This window comes from Orcinus orca, chromosome 20, assembly GCF_937001465.1.
Source record: "Orcinus orca chromosome 20, mOrcOrc1.1, whole genome shotgun sequence".
NCBI classification, from domain to species: Eukaryota; Metazoa; Chordata; class Mammalia; order Artiodactyla; family Delphinidae; genus Orcinus; species Orcinus orca.
The window spans coordinates 48,745,107-48,764,860 of record NC_064578.1 but is presented as its reverse complement, the minus strand read 5'-3'; the positions used below and the strand labels follow the sequence as shown (position 1 = coordinate 48,764,860).

At 43.2% G+C, this 19,754-nt stretch overlaps 1 protein-coding gene across 1 annotated transcript; it reads left to right on the top strand.

Moving 5' to 3' along the window:
• Positions 1 to 87: 87 nt before the first annotated feature.
• On the top strand, positions 88 to 18,512 carry ZNF285 (zinc finger protein 285). Its single transcript, XM_049703185.1, is given in 8 exon segments — positions 88 to 4,719; positions 12,378 to 12,436; positions 13,829 to 13,985; positions 15,930 to 16,279; positions 16,282 to 16,751; positions 16,753 to 16,894; positions 16,896 to 17,115; positions 17,118 to 18,512. Coding segments are annotated over 6 exon segments (1,557 nt in total). The 5' UTR covers positions 88 to 4,719; positions 12,378 to 12,436; positions 13,829 to 13,927; the 3' UTR covers positions 17,435 to 18,512.
• The last annotated feature ends 1,242 nt before the right edge of the window (positions 18,513 to 19,754 follow it).

Here is a 19,754-nt window from a genome sequence, read left to right as displayed (position 1 = left end):
TGTGTATATATATATATATATATATATATATATATATATATATAAAATGGAATACTACTCAGCCATAAGAATGAAATAATGCCATTTGCAGCAACATGGATGGACCTAGAGATTATCATACTAAGTGAAGTAACCCAGAAAGAGAAAGACAAATAGCATATGATATCACTTATATGTGGAATCTAAAAAAAAAATGATACAAATGAACTTATTTACAAAACAGAAACAGAGTCACAGACATAGAAAACAAACTTATGGTTACCAAAGGGGAAAGGGGGTGAGGAAAGGATAAATTAGAGGTTTGGGATTAGCAGATACAAACTACTATATATAAAATAGATAAACAACAAGGTCCTACTGTATAGCACAGGGAACTATATTCAATATTCTATAGTAAATCATAATGGAAAAGTATGAAAAAAATATATATACACATATATATAATATATATTAATATGTGTATATATATATATATATGAATCACTTTGCTGTATACCAGAAACGAACACAACTTTGTAAATACTTAAAAAAAAAAAAGAAGGCACGAGAAGTCCTCTGTAAGGGATCTCAGCAAGGAGTTCAGATATTTGTTTTTAGCCACTCAGGACTTTTAAAAGGTGACCTTTTTTACTTAGGGCAAATGCAAAGACAGAGAAGAACAAATACTGTTTGATCTCACTTACATGTGGAGTCTAAAAAGGTTGAACTCATAGAAACAAAGAGTAGATTGGTGGTTGTCAGGGGCTGGGAGGTGGGAGAAATGGGAAGATATTGGCCAAAGAGCACAAACATTCAGTTATAAGATGAATAAGTTTGGGGGATCTAATGGTCAGCATGGTGACTAAAGTTAACAATACTTTACTGTATACTTGAAATAAGCTAAGAGAGCAAATCTTAATGTTCTCACCACAAAAAAGCAAGGTAACTATATGAGGTGATGGATGTGTTCACTAACCTTATATATCACAATGTAGACATATACCAAATCATGACATTGTACACCTTAACTTTACACGATGTTATTTGTCAGTTATATCTCAGTAAAGCTGGTTAAATAAATAAACAAAAGGCAGCCCCAACCAAAAAAAAAAAAAAAAATCAAGTCAAGAGCACTAAATAGGAAAAGATCAATGTTTACTGGAAAAAAGTACCAACCATAATGCTTATATAAATATAATAATCATGAATGGTTAGTGATAGAGAAGAATTGGGGGGTAACCACACCTCTTGCATTCAGTAGAAAAAGTAAAATACACATAGGAACTGACCCACATATTCAGTCATCTTCATACAATAACATAATGGATAAAATGGTAGAGCTTCAGGAGATGATACCTTATATTGAAATACATATGGCTTGTTTACAGTTTGTAGACCAGAGCTTCCTAAAAGCCAATTTCAAATTTTCCCTGGCTGTCTAAAATTATGCTATTTCCTGTGCCCTAGCCTAGATTTGTGATTAAGTGAGTTAAAAGTAGATGTTGGGCTGGGAATATATATTTATTATAATTTCTCTGGAAATTCAGCTAAGCAGATTGGATTGTGATCTACTGTCTATGACCAAAAAGCAATGAGGAAACAAAATATTAAATTGTAAAATACACATATATATGTATATATACATAGAATAACACAGAAATCATTCAGTTAAAATTTTTATATGTCAAGACACTAAAACAAAAAATAATTAAAACCATCACTAGCAAGATTAAAATCTCTTACTATTTAATCTTGGTTTATAAGGGAATTTAAACTCACAATTAAAGGATGTTCATGTAAGGTAGAGGAAAGCAGCGATCTAAACAGGGAATATTAAATTTTATAGTTTGCCAAAATCTTTAGCAGTTTCCATAACCTTAAATGCTTGTTATCACAACAGCAAAATATAACCAATACATGAATCATAGAACTCAAATTGGGAGGTGGAATGAAAAACAATTGAGGATTAAAAAATCAGTAGGAATGGAGATAAGATGAAAGCAGGATAAACCTACAGAGGAAACAAAACAGAAAAAAAGAAAGAGCTTAAAACCCAAACAGCTGGAATAATCCCTAGAAGAAAACAGAGCATTCAGAACGTACATTTGAGTATGAACCATAATTAGTATTTGACATGGTAACATTTCAAATCAGTTATGAAAACTGGGCAAAGCCTATATAAATAGGCAATTCACCCACCACCGATATATTAACATCTATTCAACATCTCCATAATGAGACACTGTGTTTGGTTTATCAAATTGGGAAAATTTCAAGAAAATTATTATCCCTAGTTTTGATACACTAAGACTGGAAGCATAACTTCATTGGAGGACAAGGCTGTAACATCTAAAACTAAACAATCCTAGGCAACCACTTTAAATGATTCCATTATTTAGTAACGTGGAAAGCTACCCATGATATATAAAGTGAGAGAAAAAAGTCCCAAAATATGCCAATTTTGTGGGGAGAAAAATATTTTTAATACATATTTACTCTCATAGAGGATCGAGAAGTAAATGGGCCAAGATATTAATGATGATTGTTTCTGGGTGCTAGGATTACAGACGACTTTAATTTTGTCCTTTTTTCTTACATTTTTCCTTTTTTTTTTCTTACTTTTCTCCTGTATTTTCTTAACATTGACCATGCACTATTTTGGAATTATATATATATATATGTAAATATGTAATATAATACAATATGTATACATATATAATACATATGATTTTTATATGTAAGTTATATACTTAATATATATAAATATATAATAATTATATATAGTTTACACCAAAGCATCAGTAATGCTTTGTATTCCCTGTAAGGGATTGTGGATTTGTTTGAGAATATTGTCGGATTTCCTGCAATGTGAACATGTTAGTAGTGAGTGGTAACTTTTTAAAAATAAGTTTATTTACTTATGACTGCATTGGGTCTTCATTGCTGCGTGCGGGCTTTCTCTAGTTGTGGTGAGCGGGGGCTACTCTTCCTTGTGGTGCATGGGCTTCTCATTGGTGTGGCTTCTCTTCTTGCAGAGCACGGGCTGTAGGTGTGGGGGCTTCAGTAGTTGTGGCACGCGGGCTCAGTAGTTGCGGCTCGCTGGCCCTAGAGCGCAGGCGCAGTAGTTGTGGCGCACGCGCTTAGTTGTTCCGCAGCATGTAGGATCTTTCGGGAGCAGGGCTTGAACCTGTGTCCCCTTCATTGGCAGGCGTATTCTTAACCACTGCACCACCAGGGAAGTCCCTAACTTTTTTTGTTTTAAGGAAAAAAAAGTGTAGCGGCGCTCCAAAGCTGAGCGCTGCAACCTTGAGCGCCCCCTGCCCTCCGCCACGCGTCTGGCAAAGCTCCAGGCGGACACTTATTTCCATCACCATCTGGACTCAAAGACAGCGCGCCGCAGAGGGTTCTGGGAAGTGTAGTCCGGGTCCTCCCTAGTCGCCCACTTCCGCTTCCGGTCGGCGCACCACTGCTTTGGTTTCTTATGCGATGGTGAGTAGGGAAAGGGACGTGAGTGTTCTTGGAGGTCTTTGTTCCGGCCGCAGGCACAGGGGCCAGATCTCAAGGATCTGAGGGGGAAAGGGCGGCGAATGGCGGAGGGTCGGAACCAGGGAATTTCAACGAGCTCGGCTTGGCGAAGGAAGGGTTTGAGGAAGCGGGTCGCCGAGCATCCCGGGGTGTGGGGGGATGGGGGGCGGGGCCCGGGCCGGCAGCCCTTGCTACCCCTCATGCTCGGAAGGAGCAGTTTGAGGCCGGCAGCTCTGACTCTGAGACGGGCATCTCCCGTTTGGGAGACTCCAATCCAGGCAGTCGCGGATTGATGGTATCTTGACTTCTTTCACGGTAGCTACCCACCCACTTCTGTACTAATTTCAGAGATTTCTGTCTGTGAAGGCATTTCTGTAAAGAGCTGCTGAAGTTGAATCTTCATGTTCTGTATGTGTTCCTTGGAGAATTTTAAAGCACTGTGCAAGTTGTGAAAGATTCTTTTGCTGATGTATTGTTGCTGCATCTGGTTTTTGTCGCGTCTGAGGTACGCACAGGTTGAATTCCGCTCTAAATGTCACAAACTGATATAGAGACCAAACTAGTGGTTACCAGTGGGGAGAGGGGCAAGATTGGGGTAGGGGATTAAGAGGTACAAACTGTTGTGTATAAAATAAGCTACAAGGATTTATTACACAACAAAGGGAATATAGCCAACATTTTATAATAACTATAAATGGAGTATAACCTTCAAAAATTGTGAATCACTATATTGTACACCTGTAACATATAATATTGTACATCAACTATACTTCAATAAAAAAATCCTTCCCCCTCCCCCCAAAATTTAAATGTCACATAGCATGTGGGAGTCACAGCTCTGAATTCAATTCGAGACTGTGTCCTGATTCTTTTTGTCTCCTGGGAGCTACAGTGAGTGCAGGCTTGTAGACAAGGCACAAAGCAGGACTGGCATGGGACCTTCTCTCTGAGTCCTGTAAGGAGGGTGGTCCCTTTCCAGGGCACCTGAAGGAAGTAATAGGAGTAGATTACAGGAAGGGTAGGTTAAAGGGAGGAGTAGATTACATCCAGCTGGTGCTCAGAGATGTTTCCCTGTGGTGTGTTGGGAATTATGATAACATCATGTTATCTCATGGCTCATTTATTTTCTTGCTCTCTTCCAACTGTTCCTTTGCCAGAGAGAACTGCATCAAAGAGGAAGGAATAATCCCAGGTCTCTTGCCATTGGAGCTCCAGGTGAGTAGGACTTTGGTCTCTTGTTGTTGTTGTTTTATGTCGATGTTTGCTGTCTTCCCAGATGGAGACCTGTTTTTCCGACCTCATTGTTTATCCCATGGTTTTAACACATGTCCCGTTCAGGCCCCTCAGGCTTACCCCCTTCATTCAGAAATGGGTTTCTTCTAAGGTTGGGGAATTTCCTGGTGTCTTATTCGTATGTTCTCTCCTTGGCTTCTAGTAGTGGTTCATTTGATCAGTAGATCGCTCAGGCTTACACTGTTTCAAGGATGTGCTACGTGTAGGAAAGAGGTAATAACAGTAACTAATGGTATGCATTCATTAAGCGCTTATTATATAACAGTTATTATGTTGAGGGCTTTCACTGCTGTATCCCTGGTCCCTGGAACAGTGTGTGGCATATAGTAGCCTGTCAATAAATATTTGAATGAGTAAATTAATTTTTCTATTTATTATTTATTTATTTATTTGGTTGCACCGTGGTCTTAGTTGTGGCATGTGGGATCTAGTTCCCTGACCAGGGATCGAACCCAGGCCCCCCCTGCATTGGGAGTGCGGAGTCTTAGCCACTGGATCACCAGGGAAGTCCCTGAGTAAATTAATATATATTTAATTTGCTCAGCAACTGCAGAAGTTAGATAATATTAGTCCCATGTTACAGATAAGAATACTGAGGCTTAGAAAGGTTAAGAAACCTAACAAGTGTCACTTGGCCAGGAGATGTTATCACCAGAAGTCAGGGCCTTTGTCCTTGCACTTCCCCCTGTACTCTTCTCATGCTGGATCTTTACACAACTGATTTATTTTCATGCGGGTCTTAGAGACCTTCCATGACCACCTGATTTAATGTTGCCCCTCCCAAACCTGCCTCCAGTGTTCTGTCTGAGAGAACTTACATTCTGGGGGTAAACAAGAATCTGTCACATGTGTTTCCTTTTCTTCATTGCCCTTTTTGTAATCGCTGATCACCTTTGTAGATTTGTTTACCCACCAGAAGGCATAAGAACAAGTACCTTGCCCGTCTTATTTACTGCTGCATCCCCAGTGTTTGTTGTAGCATCCAAGATGTAGTTAGGCACTGAACGTATATTTGTTAAATGAAGGGATGCTTGTATTCTGAGGTTAGTGCCTGGGGATGAATGAATAACAGCAATGATAATAGTTTATAGAGGATTTTCTATGTGCCAAGAACTGGGCTATGAGCTTTATTCAGATAGGTAGGCATGTATATGTGTATGAGAAAGAATTAATTCTTTCCACTCTGCAAGTAAGGAATATTATCTTCATTTAACAGAAGAAAGAACAGACTCAGAGGTTTGTCACTCTTCTAGTGTTAGTACAGCTACCAAGTGGCTGAGCCAGAATTTGAACCCAAACCATTGCACAGCTCCCAATATTGAGAGACAAGAGCTGTAACTTCCAAAACCTGGCTCCTCCTTTTGCTGTCTAGGTTAAAACATCATAATTTCCCCATTTTCCTCAAGTTTCAACCCAGACTCACATTTGAGTTCTCCTCCTTTTCATCCCCGTACATAATCTTATTCATCATAATTGTATTCATCTGTTATTTCTACCTTTGCAGTATCTATTATTCCCGTTACCTCTTCATCCCACTGCCTTTGTCACCAATTATTTCTGTCATCCTCTTTCTCCCTGCAGTGTGAGCACCACATGGTCAGGGACGGTATCTCTCTTTATATCCCACGCAGCTGTCACATGGTAGAATTTCAGTCAATGTGTGCTGTCTTCCCAGCTGGAATGTCAGCTTGAGTGCAGAATCCTTTCCTGCCCTGATCACCATTGTGTCCCGACACACCCCGCATGGTCCTTAGCATGTAATTTACTAAGTGAACGAGCTGGGGAACAAAATCCATTCTGCTCTATAATTGGTATCAGCAGACCCAGGATCCAGGTAGCAGCAGGCTGAGTTCAGGCAAGTCCCAGTCTCCATTTAAATATTTATTGAGGGGTGGGGGAGGGATGGATTGGGAGTTTGGGGTTAGTAGATGCAAACTATTATCTATAGAATGGATGGACAACAAGGTCCTACTGTATAGCACAGGGAACTATATGCAATGTCCTGGGATAAACCATAATAGAAAAGAGTATAAAAAAGAATGTATATATGTGTATAACTGAGTCACTTTGCTGTACAGCAGAAATTAACACAACATTGTAAATCAACTATACTTCAATAATAAAAAATACTTTTTAAAATAAATATTTATTGAGCACCTACATTGTGCCAGGAGCAGACTGAAATCCCAGCCCTCAGAGAGCTCACGTTCTAGTGGGCGCAGAAAGACAGTAAACAAGAAAAACAGGTGGAAGTTTAGATGAGAAGTTTCATGGAGAAAAACGAAGCAGGAAAAGGGCTTTGGGAGTGCTGGCGGAGGGACTGGGAGCTTTAAGTGGGATAACCAGGGATGCTGTCACCGAGAAGGTGATGCCTGAATAGGGACCCAAAGGAGGTAGGGGGCCTGTGGACATCTGGGGAAAGGGAATGGCAGTGAAGGCCCTGAGGTGGGCGTATGACTGGTCTATTTGAAAACCAGTACGAAGGCCAGAGAGGCTGATGAGAATGAGAAAGAGGAAGGATAAGTAGGAAATGGGGTCTTAGGAGACCTCATAGTGTAAGGTCGTTTGGCTATTGAAAGGACGAAGGTTTTGAGTCAAGTGAAGGTTTTGGCCACAGAAGTGACATGACTTTATATTTTTAAAACTTCATTGTTTTATTTTAAGAAATTACCACCTCCACCCCAACCTTCAGCAACCACCATCCTGATCTGTCAGCAGCGTCAGCATGAAGGCAGGACCCTCCACCAGACAAAATATTATTACTCTCTGAAAGCTCAAACGATGGTTAGCATTTTTTTTAAATTTAGTTATTTAATTTATTTTATTTTTGGCTGTGTTGGGTCTTTGTTGCTGTACGTGGGCTTTTCTCTAGTTGCGGCGAGCGGGGGCTACTCTTCGTTGCAATGCGTGGGTTTCTCATTGCGGTGGCTTCTCTTGTTGCAGAGCACGGGCTCTAAGCACGTGGGCTTCAGTAGTTGTGGCTCGCGGGCTCTAGAGCGCAGGCTCTGTAGTTGTGGCGCACGGGCTTAGTTGCTCCGCGGCATGTGGGATCTTCCCGGACCAGGGCTCGAACCCGTGTTCACTGCATTGGCAGGCGGATTCTTAACCACTGCGCCACCATGGAAGCCTGGTTAGCATTTTTTAACAATCAAGTATTTTTTAATTAAAAAAAAAAAGAGAGAGACCACTGTGGCTGCTTTGTAGGAAATAGACTTGCAGGCAGGACTGGAATAGAATCAGAGAGACCAGTTAGGAGGCTACTGGAGTATTTCAGGCAGAGAAGATGGCGGTTTGGATGGTGACAGCAAGAAGAACTGGTCTGAGTCTGGCTATAAGTTGAAGGTTCTTGCTGCTGATTGGATGTGGAGTATGAAAAAGAGAGAAATCAAGGATTGCTCCAGAATATATCGCCTGCTTATTTGAAAGGGATTTGAAAGGGGAGGGGGACCTCTAGAGGCCAATCTGGAATTCGGTTTGGGGGCGTGTTTGAGACACCTTTTGGACACCCGAGTGGAGCCGTCAGGTTGGCATTGAGTCATCAGCATATGGATGCGCTTTGAAGTCATGAAGTCGAACGTGTTCACCAAGAGAGTGATGAGTCGAGATAGAGAAGAACTTCCTGGACTGAATCTTGAGGCAGCCCTAACTCTTGGAGGTCAGGGACATGAGGAGGAGCCACAAGGAAATTCTGTACAAACTAGAAGCCCCTGGAAACCTTGGAAATCAGCAAAGAGTATCTTAGCACGTGCTGCTTAAAGGGTGGTCCCTGGGGCAGCTGTATCAGCATCACCTGGAAACTTGTTAGAAATACAGATCCCTGGGCTCCACTGCAGAGCTCTTGCATCAGAATCTTCGGAGGTGGCATCCAGCAGTCTGTTTTAGCAATCTCTTGTGGTGATTTTTAAAAACTCTAGAGTTTGCAAAGCACAGTCCTGGAGGATCCTAAAGAGTTGAGTTTGAAGGGCATTGTTGTGGAGGACTTGCTACAGACCTGGCCTCTGCTTTCCTTTGCCCTTTATCCTCCATACAGGAGGTCAGCAGGTGAACCAGTCTTCCACATTTGCTTCGGAGACAGCGATCCTAGTGCAGGGCAGGGCACACATGGTGTGAGACAGGTGCTTGGCAGAGCAGGCTGTGTGAAGGTCCAGGACAGGTGGTTAGAGGAAAGGTGGACACCTGAGCTCCTGAAGCGCCACAGGCCAGGGAGCATCTTAGAGTGGACATCCCAAGCAGGTGTATCTGTCTGAATTTGCCCTGTGGCTTGGATCTAAGGGAAAAACAGGTAAGGGAAGGCGGAAGCTCCCGGTCAGTGTCTTTGCATTACTTACTCACTAGCTCCAGGCTGATTTCAAGAGTTCTGTTCTTCTGGGTGCATCACAGCCTGTTGATGGGATCTGCTAAGTGCATCCAAGGGGCCACACCTGTCCAAGATAGTGAAGATAAATAAAGGAAGAAGACTGGAGTCCATCAGTGATTTAGAGATGTTAACAAGGCAGGCTGTGTGAAAGGTGTTAAGCCAGCATTGTTTGTTGTTGTTGTTTTCCGGTGCGGGCCTCTCACTGTTGTGGCCTCTCCCGTTGCGGAGCACAGGCTCAGCGGCCACGGCCCATGGGCCCAGCTGCTCCGCGGCACGTGGGATCCTCCCGGACCGGGGCACGAACCTGTGTCCCCTGCATCTGCAGGCAGACTCTCAACCACTGCGCCACCAGGGAAGCCCTAAGCCAGCATTGTAAACATAGTGTGGCTGGGTCCCAGAGTGGTTCATCCTATCTGGTGCTGGCAGGAGAAGGCTTCATTAGAAAAGGAGTTCTTGAACTCGAGTCCATGGTGTAATGCAGCAGGTCCATGAACTTGAGTGGGAAAAAATGTATACTGGTCAAACTGAAAATCAGCATTTCCTTCCATTATGAATGTAGGCAGCAAACCGCAATAGTATTAGCAGAACCTGTGACTCTGTTATACATGTAAATCATAGATATTCTTTTTTTAATTATTTATTTGTTTTTGGCTGCGTTGGGTCTTTGTGGCTACACATGGGCTTTCTCTTTCTCTAGTTGTGGCAAGTGTGGGCTGCTCTTTGTTGCGGTGCACGGGCTTCTCATTGCGGTGGCTTCTCTTGTTGTGGAGCACAGGCTCTGGGCACGTGGGCTTCAGTAGTTGAGCCACGTGGGCTCAGTAGTTGTGGCTCGCGGACTTTAGAGCGCAGGCTTGGTTGTGGTGCATGGGCTTAGTTGCTCCGCAGCATGTGGGATCTTCCTGGACCAGGGATCAAACCCATGTCCCCTGCATTGACAGGAAGATTCTTAACCACTGTGCCACCAGGGAAGTCCCATAAATCATAGATATTCTTATAATACAGTTGGTGTAGATGTTTCAAAATGTTGCTTCTGCTCATTACTATTTTGAAATTACAGTAGTTGATTCATTCTTGATAATTAATAATGAAGCACACACTTGATGTTTTAATATTTTTGAAGGTTGTCTTTAAGTGTAATTAGCTTTTAAAATCATCCTGTGTTTTATTTTATGCATTTAAAACATTATTCTGAACAGAAGTCCATAAATATCACCCAATTGTCAAAGGAGGTCATGGAACAGGAGAGGTTACAAATTCTGATTTAGAAGACATTTGCTCACCCATATCCTGATTTTTATTTTTATTTTTAAAAATTTATTTTATTGAAGAATAGTGGATTTACAGTGTTGTGTTAATTCCTGCTATACAGCAAAGCAATTCAGTTACACATTCATATACACTCTTTTTCATATTCTTTTCTTTTTTTAATATTTATTTATTTATTTATTTGGTTGTGCCGGGTCTTAGTTGCGGCAGGCGGGCTCCTTAGTTGCGGCACGTGGGCTCCTTAGTTGCGACACTCAGGCTCCTTAATTGTGGCATGGGAACTCTTAGTTGCAACATGCATGTGGGATCTAGTTCCCTGGCCAGGGATTGAACCCAGGCCCCCTACATTGGGTGCACAGAGTCTTAACCACTGTGCCACTAGGGAAGTCCCTCACATTCTTTTTCATTATGGTTTATCACAGGATATAGGTCCTGCGATATACAGTATGACCTTGTTGTTTATCCATTCTATATGTAACAGTTTGCATCTGCTAATCCCAAACTCCCACTCCATTCCTCCCCGCCCCCTCCACCAGCAACCACAAGTCTGTTCTCTGTGTCTGTGAGTCTGTTTCTGTTTTGTAGGTAAGTTCATTTGTGTCGTATTTTAGATCCCACATGTAAGTGTATCATATGGTGTTTGTCTTTCTCGGTCTGACTTATTTCACTTCGTATGATAATCTGTAGGTCCATCGATGTTGCTGCAACTGGCATTATTTCGTTCTGTTTTTATGGCTGAGTAGCATTCCATTGTCATCTCCTGGTTTTTAGAATCCTTGCGGACAGGGATGTGGAGTTTTTATTTTTGCAACCCCCAGACTGGTGCGTTAGTGAAGCTTTTGCACTCCAGGTTTTACTTCACAGGGCACAGATGCTGTATGTCTGTGGGATCTGCACCCTTCTGTAAGGCCCTGTGTCTCACTGCAAGATTTCTGCTGCTGGGCCCTCCCTGCGGACACTCCTCTGACTGTACAGCCATCTGCGACATTCATGGCTCTCTGGACTGTGAGTTCCCCCAGAGCAGGGACTGTGCACGTAGCCGTTCAGTACATATCCTCTGAATGAACGGCATCCAGAGGGTGTGAACTTTGGGGCCAGAAGAAAGAACTCAGATAAAGTCAAGTTCCTTCTCGAGCCCACAGGTCTCTGGAACGTGGAATCCAAGAAGCAGGCTCTGGAGAGTGGAGGTGGAGGTAGGTACTTGGGAGCCCAGGTATCCATCCAAAGCTCCTCATCAGAGCTTGGACAGTCCCAAGAATGAAGAACCACTGGATCTTCTGCTTCTCCAGTTCAGGAAGATCAGAGAATAAATAAAACTGCTGGGCTTCCCTGGTGGCGCAGTGGTTGAGAGTCTGCCTGCTAGTGCAGGGGACATGGGTTTGAGCCCTGGTCTGGGAGGATCCCACACGCCGCCGAGCAACTGGGCCCATGAGCCACAACCACTGAGCCTGCGTGTCTGGAACCTGTGCTCCGCAACAAGAGAGGCCATGATAGTGAGAGGCCCGCGCACCGCGATGAAGAGTGGCCCCCGCTCGCCTCAACTAGAGAAAGCCCTCGCACGGAAACGAAGACCCAACACAGCAAAAAAAAAAAAAAAAAGATTAATTCATAAACTCCTACCCCCAACAGCTTTAAATAAATAAAATAAATAAATAAATAAATAAATCTGGTTTAAAAATAAAAATAAATAAAATAAAATTGCTGATGCTCCAGAAACCTAGGAGGGGTGACCGTGGAGACTTTTTCCTCCTCAAGGCGGTAGGAAAGAGTTGAGAGCTTATGAAGGGTGGGGGAGAATCTAAGTCGGGTGTGGAGAGAGGAAATGAGGTGGATGAAGAGCTGCGTCCAGTGAAAAGAAACCAGTCTGTAAGGGGGCAGACATTCCTGAGGTCCAGGTGGGTAGTCAGAGCGCCCAGGCAGGCCCCACCTTTCCTAATGCTTCTCTCTTCTCCTGCAGCTCTGCGTTCTCAAGCCGCAGCCCTTTCCCAAGATGGGGGAGACAAAACCAAGCTTCAGGTGGGTCGAGTTCTCTTTTCTCTCCAGAAATAACAATGTAAGGCATCAGAGAGTAAACATACGTCCCTCCCTTGGTAAAAGGAAAAAGAGGGGGAAAAAACATTTTAGGTGAGCACATTACATTACTCAGTGCATTTATGCCCAAAATAGCTGTGCGAGAGAGGTGGTATGATTCTGCTTTAGAGATGAAGAAATGAGTGGTGAATCCTGGACTTGAGCCCAGGTCTGTAGGACTCTGTAATGTGCCTGTTTGCTCTACATGCGGCCTGTCAATAATGGTTTCATCTCAGGGCCCTGAGCCCACATTATGTAGAGGGGTGACTCCAAATAATGAATCTTCCTTTTCTGCCCAGGTTTTTCTCCTCAGTGGCACATTTCTTCTTATTCATTTCCAGATGCTGTATTCTCCACGTAATACACGCTACCAAAACTTATACCATGAACAAAGTTAAAAGACAGCATATTGGGTGAAAAAAGCTTCATGCACAACAAAATTTTAATATCCTTATTTTAAAAACAGGAGCTGGGAATAAAGACCTGAGCCTTCGTGTTCAGGAAGGGAGAAAAGAGGAAAAACAAATGACCAATAATCATATGAAAAGATGATCAGCCTCTAGTAATCAAAGTGATGCAGACTGAAACAAGATGTGATTCTTTTCCTAGCAGGTGACCAAAGATTTGAAAGATCGGTGTTCACTGTTAGCTAACATATGGAGAAATGGGTACATCCACACAACTGCAGGGGCATTTCAGCCCTTGTAGAAGTTCTGCAAACCTCTGCTCCAGTATTTCCCACTCCAAGAATTCTAAGTCAGAGCAAGTGTTCAAAGAATGATCATCACAGCATTGTTTATAACAGTGAAAAAAAAAAAAGATGGTGGCGTGGACTCCATGTCCATCCACTGGATTGGTGTTGGATCAATGGATTATTGTGGTTTCATTCATCCTCTTGTCTCGACCCTGTGCTGCTATCAAGTGAGATAAAGTGGGTGAAAATATTAGGACATGGAAATATGTGCGTGCGTGCTCTCTCTCTCTCTCTCTCTCTCATTATATGTACACGTGTATATTGTAACTTATCTTTAAATTGGGGGAAAAGAAGTCAAAGTGAATGCAGAATTTTAAGTACTTTTTTCCATACATGATATTATTTTATAAAGCTTTCTCTAATGAAAAGAGATTATAGAAAAAAATTTGCAGGAATGCCCTGGCGGTCCAGTGGTTAGGACTTGGTGCTTTCACTGCCGTGGCCCCGGGTTCAATCCCTGGTCAGGGAACTAAGAGGGTTTGGAGCAAGAAGACCACAACTTAATGACTGGCACAAAAGCTTCCAACATGGCTCTTCTTCCAGGGGTCATTTGTGCAGATGATGAATGTGGCATGTGCTTGAAGTTTTAGGAAACTGTGACCTTCAAGGACGTGACTGTGGTCTTCACCGCGGAAGAGCTGGCGCTATTGGACTCCACCCAGATAAACCTGTACCAAGACGTGATGCTGGAGAACTTCAGGAACCTGGTCTCTGTGGGTGAGGACAGCGACCTCCCTGTAAGTAAGCATCAAACCACTGGTCCTGTTTTCTCAAGTGGTCAGCTTCAAACCAGATAGAATATTCCAGTTGGAGCACAAAGGGAAACTTTGGCCACCAGAGAGAAATCTCCTAAGAGATGCACGTGCAGGTGGGAACCTGCAGTTCATGAGTTTTAGCAGATAACTGTGAGCCGGTGGTCCCCTGTAAGGTGTTGGTGAGGGAGCCCTTGTCAACGCTGCGCCCCCTGCCCTGTGGGCATCTGATGCAGTTGGCCAGCCTACCCTGACCTCCTCACGCGTTTAGGCTCTCATTCTCTCCTCGTATTTCTCAGAGTGAGATTGAGAAAATTCACACATTACCAAGGCCTTGGTCCCTTGGTTGCCTCTAGAGCGAAACCAATGTTTTGGACAAACTAGTGTTAAAGGAACCAAATTAGGATCTGGTTGGTGGTCAGTGCAATATAAGTGTCTCCTGATTTGCTTCTGTGCTGATCAATATCTAACCTAATTTCAATTTCTCAGAGCCCCATATACAGATATGTATTACCTCAGTTTAGTTTATGAGATAGTTGCTATCATTGGCCCCCTTTTACAAAGGAAACAACTGAGGCACAGAGTGGGTAAGTAACTTGTGCAGGGCCACCCAGCTTGTCAGAGGAACTAGGATTTGAACCTTCCCAGTCTGGCTGTAGACCCTGTGCTTGTAATAACCAGGTGACACTAAGTACCACTGTGTCCATAGATTATAAACAGGGCTCCTTGGGCTAACTCTGCAGGATGCAACCCCATTGGTGAGTCCTGAAATCAAGTGACCATGTCGTAACTAGCAGTTTTTGAAAAGCAAAATAGATTAATGAAGTAGAACACAAAAGGATTTATCAGAGTACATTGCACCTGGTAAGGTAAATCTCAGCTGATAAAACTATTTTAGTTTATGGTATGTGTCTACGTGTAGGTACTGGGTCACAGTGTAAATGCTTTTCTTACTATGGGTACAGTCAAAACCGGTGGGAAACTGCTGCTTTAAACCTGTTTCCCTTTTCTCTGACACCACCTCATGAACCAGAGTCACTGTCAATAAAATGGCTCAGAAAATTACCTTGAACCAGAAGCAGTGTCCAGACGGTTTTAACCGTGGTTTTTGTGACATTTTGAAGCCTATTTTTGGGTGCCAAGGGTGTGACCATCCTCTTCTGCCTCAAACCCCTGTTTCTTATGTCCCTTTAGTACAGTCTTGCTTCCCTGGGTGCCAGGCCGTTGACAGTTTCATGCTGCCAATTCTCATAGCCATGGCTGTTTGAGATTCTGCAGTAACCTCAAAGGGGAGAAGTTAAGGAATTGGATGGCAGGATCTTGGTGGACTTTGTCTCTTCATGAAGCCAGGGAACCTCAGGAAAGATAAAAAGGATGTCTCGTATTTCACAATGTTATCCCCGTTTCAATCCCCACTGCAGCTGTAGGCCCACCCTGTACAGTTGTGAAGGTTGTACACAAACGTACATGATAGTTCTATCCCATATAACAGTGATGTAAGGGAAGGGACATGGTTAGGAGATAGGACTTGTTACTTGTTTCTGCAACATTTTACAGGATCCTGGAAGGTCCCTGTGATCGTTTGTGCCTCTCACCATGTCCAGAACTCCATTATTATGCATATTACATGAATCATATGGGAGCCTTCCCCATGCCTTCTGTAGCAAAATGATTAAAGGCTTTTTATCAACTACTCTTATAGCCGAGAGGTGAATTTCTTCCTTTATAAACTATTTCCAAGATTTCTTTTCATTTCCCTGCAATACCTAGTTTTTAATTAGCAGCTCACCGATTAGAATTACTGGGTTTCTAATTGTTTCCTATATGACTAGGAGCCAGTGGCAACTTCTCATCCCATCCTACTTCATTTCCTCAAAGCCTTTGTATAGATGATCTCCTTGTTCACTTAGCCAAATTCTCTTTCTCCTCATAGGAGACAGGATTAAAAACAACATTTCGAACCTTCAGGAAAAAGGGTTGAGTTACCTCTCACCAGAAGTGCTCTACTTTGGGCAGATTTGGAAACGAAGGATCAGTGAATTGAGTGTGAGTCAGGGTTATGTCATGCATCTTCAAGGAGATTGTCCCCAATATTTAGAAGGAGATGTTTCCCTCTGTGAAGAGTGGGCAGAAGTGTCTGAAAATGAAAGGTATGTAATAAATGCCATTAATTTAGAAAACCAAGACATCACAGCTTGGAAAGGCCTGGCACAGGTCCTTACCCCAGAATCTTGGAAGAAAGCCAACGTAATGATTGAGCCTGAGAATTCTCAGGGAAGGTACACAAGAGAATTCATATGGAAGAGAAATTGGATGGATGTGCTCAGTGTGATGGCATCTTCTTTCAGACCTCACGTGATTGTAATGATTTCCAAGAATGTAAAGGAGAGGAACCTTACAGATACACCGGCTGTGGGAAACATTTGGTTATGAAGTCAGCAGTCAAACACAGTCACGTGGTCTATGCAGTGCGGCAACCTTTCAGGTGTAATAACTATAGAATGGGTTTCATAGATGATGCAAATGCTCATGTTCATCACAGCGCTCACACAGGAGAAAAATCTTGTAAATATGACCAGTGTGGAAAGGACTTTAGTCAGAGCTCAGGACTTACTGTTCACTGTAACACCCACTCAGGGGAGAAAACTTGTGAGGGTCAGGAGTGGGCTAAGGGCTGCAAACAGAGCTCAGATCTTCCCAGGAATCAGAAAGGCCCCTTGGGAGACAAACCCTATAAAGGCATTGAATGTGGCAAAGCGCAGTTCTTCTCTTCACAACCATCACCGAGTCCACACGGGGGAGATGCCCTACACGTGTGACATGTGTGGGAAGGGGTTCGGATTCAGGTCGCTTCTGTGTATCCACCAGGGAGTCCACACAGGGAAAAGGCCCTATAATGTGCACAGAGTGTGGGAAGGGCTTCGATCAGAGCTCCAGACTTCTTGTCCATCAGAGGGTCCACATGGAGAGAAACTACAAATGCAGCAAGTGCAGCAAATGCTTCGGCTCCAGCTCCGTCCTCCAAGTCCACTGGAGGCTGCACATGGGGGAGAAGCCTTATAGGTGTGGCAAGTGTGGAAAGGGCTTCAGCCAAAGCACACACCTGCACATTCACCAGAGGTCCACACGGGGGAGAAACCCTACAAATGCGACGTGTGCAGGAAGGCTTTCTCCTACAGCTCGTTTCTGCACACTCACTGGAGAGTTCACACGGGAGAAAAGCCTTACATGTGCCAAGTGTGCGGTAAGGACTTCAGTTACAGCTCCTATTTTCACTTACATCAGAGAGATCACACCCGAGAGAAACCGCATGCATGTGACGAGTGTGGGAAGGTCTTCATTCGGAACTCCGATCTTCACGTTCATCTCAGAGTCCGCACGGGAGAGAGGCCCTGTAAGTGTAAAGAATGCGGGAAGGGCTTCGGTCGTAACTCTTAATCCTCTTGCCCGTCAGACAGCACATAGAGATGAGATGGACCACGCATGTCATGAGCCTGGCAAGGCTCAGGAAATATGTAGCTCAGACCTTCGTACTCAGCCAAGACTGCACAAGAGAACAGAAACATCATAAATGTAGTCAGTCTGTGTTCAATCAGGAAAACAGAAGCCACTTATGTGTTCCAGATGACAGAGGCTTACTCAGCCATTGGGAGGGCCGGGGAGAGAAAAGGACAGGGACACGACGACCCGTGAGGTCAGCTGGCAACACTGAAGCACGTGGTTCTTAAGGGCACTCCAGGAAACCACTGTGGATCTCAACACCTTCCTTGAAGCTCTCATCAGCTGCTGTCTGCTGTCGTGGCAAAGAAAGTGATTCTTTTTTTTTTTTTTTTTTTAGGTTTTGAAGCTTTATTTATTTATTTATTTATTGAATTTAGAAAATGATTCTTGACAAATGGGTTGTGTCTGGCAATAGTCACAGGTCAAATTTCCATTAATGGGTATGCCCAGGAAGGAAATTCTAATTGGGATGAGGAGAGTAAGAACTTCAGTCCAGCCATAATCTTTAGGTGATTTTGTTTTTTGTTTTTGGAGTCTCCTCTAGAAAGACAGTCTCCTTTAAGAACATTCAAAATAGTGCTCAGACATGAGAGCTATGTTATTAGTATGGTAAGAATTAGGCCATACTCAGGTTTTCAAATCCATTAGAATTTCCACACAGGAGAAGCTCTGTAGAAGTGATATTTTTAGGGTGTGGCAGAGATAGTGATACGTATTCATATTCGTACTGGTTCTATTTCCTGGGCACATAGGAAGACTCCATTTCCCAGCAGGCCTTGCAGTTAAATGTGGGCCCATGTGATTGAGTTTCAACCAATGGAGTGTGTGCAAAAGTGATATGCGCTACTTCCAGGACTGGCCCTTACAAGCATCTGTCCATGTCCTCCAGGCTTCTCTTTCCTGTCATGGTGGTTTTGGAGGCTGTTTCTTCCAGATGGGAAGGTGGATATCTGTGTTGGACTTTTTTGTTTTTGTTTCTTTTGAGTGAGAAATAAACATTTATTGTGTTACACTACTGGGATTTGGGCAGTTTATTTGTTACAACATTGCCTAGGCTGTACTGCCTAGTACAGAGGGATTTAATAGCAACATGTTTCACAGTCACTGGCGTCCATATAAGGAAGAGCAGTAGAATTCGAGTTCAAAACTTTTAAAATATATTTATTTATTTATTTAGGCTGTGCCGGGTCTTAGTTGCGGCATGCAGGATCTTCATTGTGGCATGAGGGATCTTTAGTTCCGGCACGCGGACTTCTTAGTTGCGGCATGTGAACTCTTAGTTGCTACATGCATGCGGGATCTAGTTCCCTGACCAGGGCTCGAACCCGGGCTCCTGCATTGGAAGCGTGGAGTCTTACCCACTGGACCAACAGGGAGGTCCCTAAAACTTTTAAATCTTTGAGGCACTCTGTGGCAGTGCAGGCATTTAAGTGGTGTAGGTAGGACTTCTTTTTTTGCGGTACGCGGGCCTCTCACTGTTGTGGCCTCTCCCATTGCGGAGCAACAGGCTCCGGACGCGCAGGCTCAGCGGCCATGGCTCACGGGCCCAGCCGCTCCGCAGCATGTGGGATCTTCCTGGACCGGGGCACGAACCCGTGTCCCCTGCATCGGCAGGCGGACTCTCAACCACTGCACCACCAGGGAAGCCCGGTAGGACTTCTTTAGTGAGAATCTTCATTCATTGGTCTGTACATAAAAGAGACCTGTTCCAGGTGCTGTGCATGTGATAAAACTTTACCGAAAGTGCAATCTATGGACATAAGAAATCCCATGCAGCAGAGAACTTCCGTAATGTGTAGTGAAAAAGTTTGTCAGCTCACATCTTAAATGCAATTAAAAAAAATGGTGCACTGCAAATAGTCTTAATAAAATTAAGTAAAACTAACATTTTACTCAAGTGGGTAACAACTATAGAAGGCCAAGCCAAAGTGTTCATTGTCAGAAGCAGACACCACTGTTTCTCAGCAGTGTTGTTTAATGATGGGTTTTTAGAAGGTGCTCATTTTGTCAAGTTCCTACCAAAATAGTGATTTAGTTTCGGATTATTGTTGGATTTGGGAGGAGGAGATACTTTACAATATCTTTATTCATCTTCAATAACAATGTATTTTTTTTGTATCTTAGTTTATTTTTAGGTTTCTTCATTTGGATCATATTTTATTCCTAGTTTTTCTTACATTACATTTTCATACTAGTTATTGTCTGTATCTGAAACAGCCATTCAAATGCAAATAAAACCATCCCTGAAGTATTACTT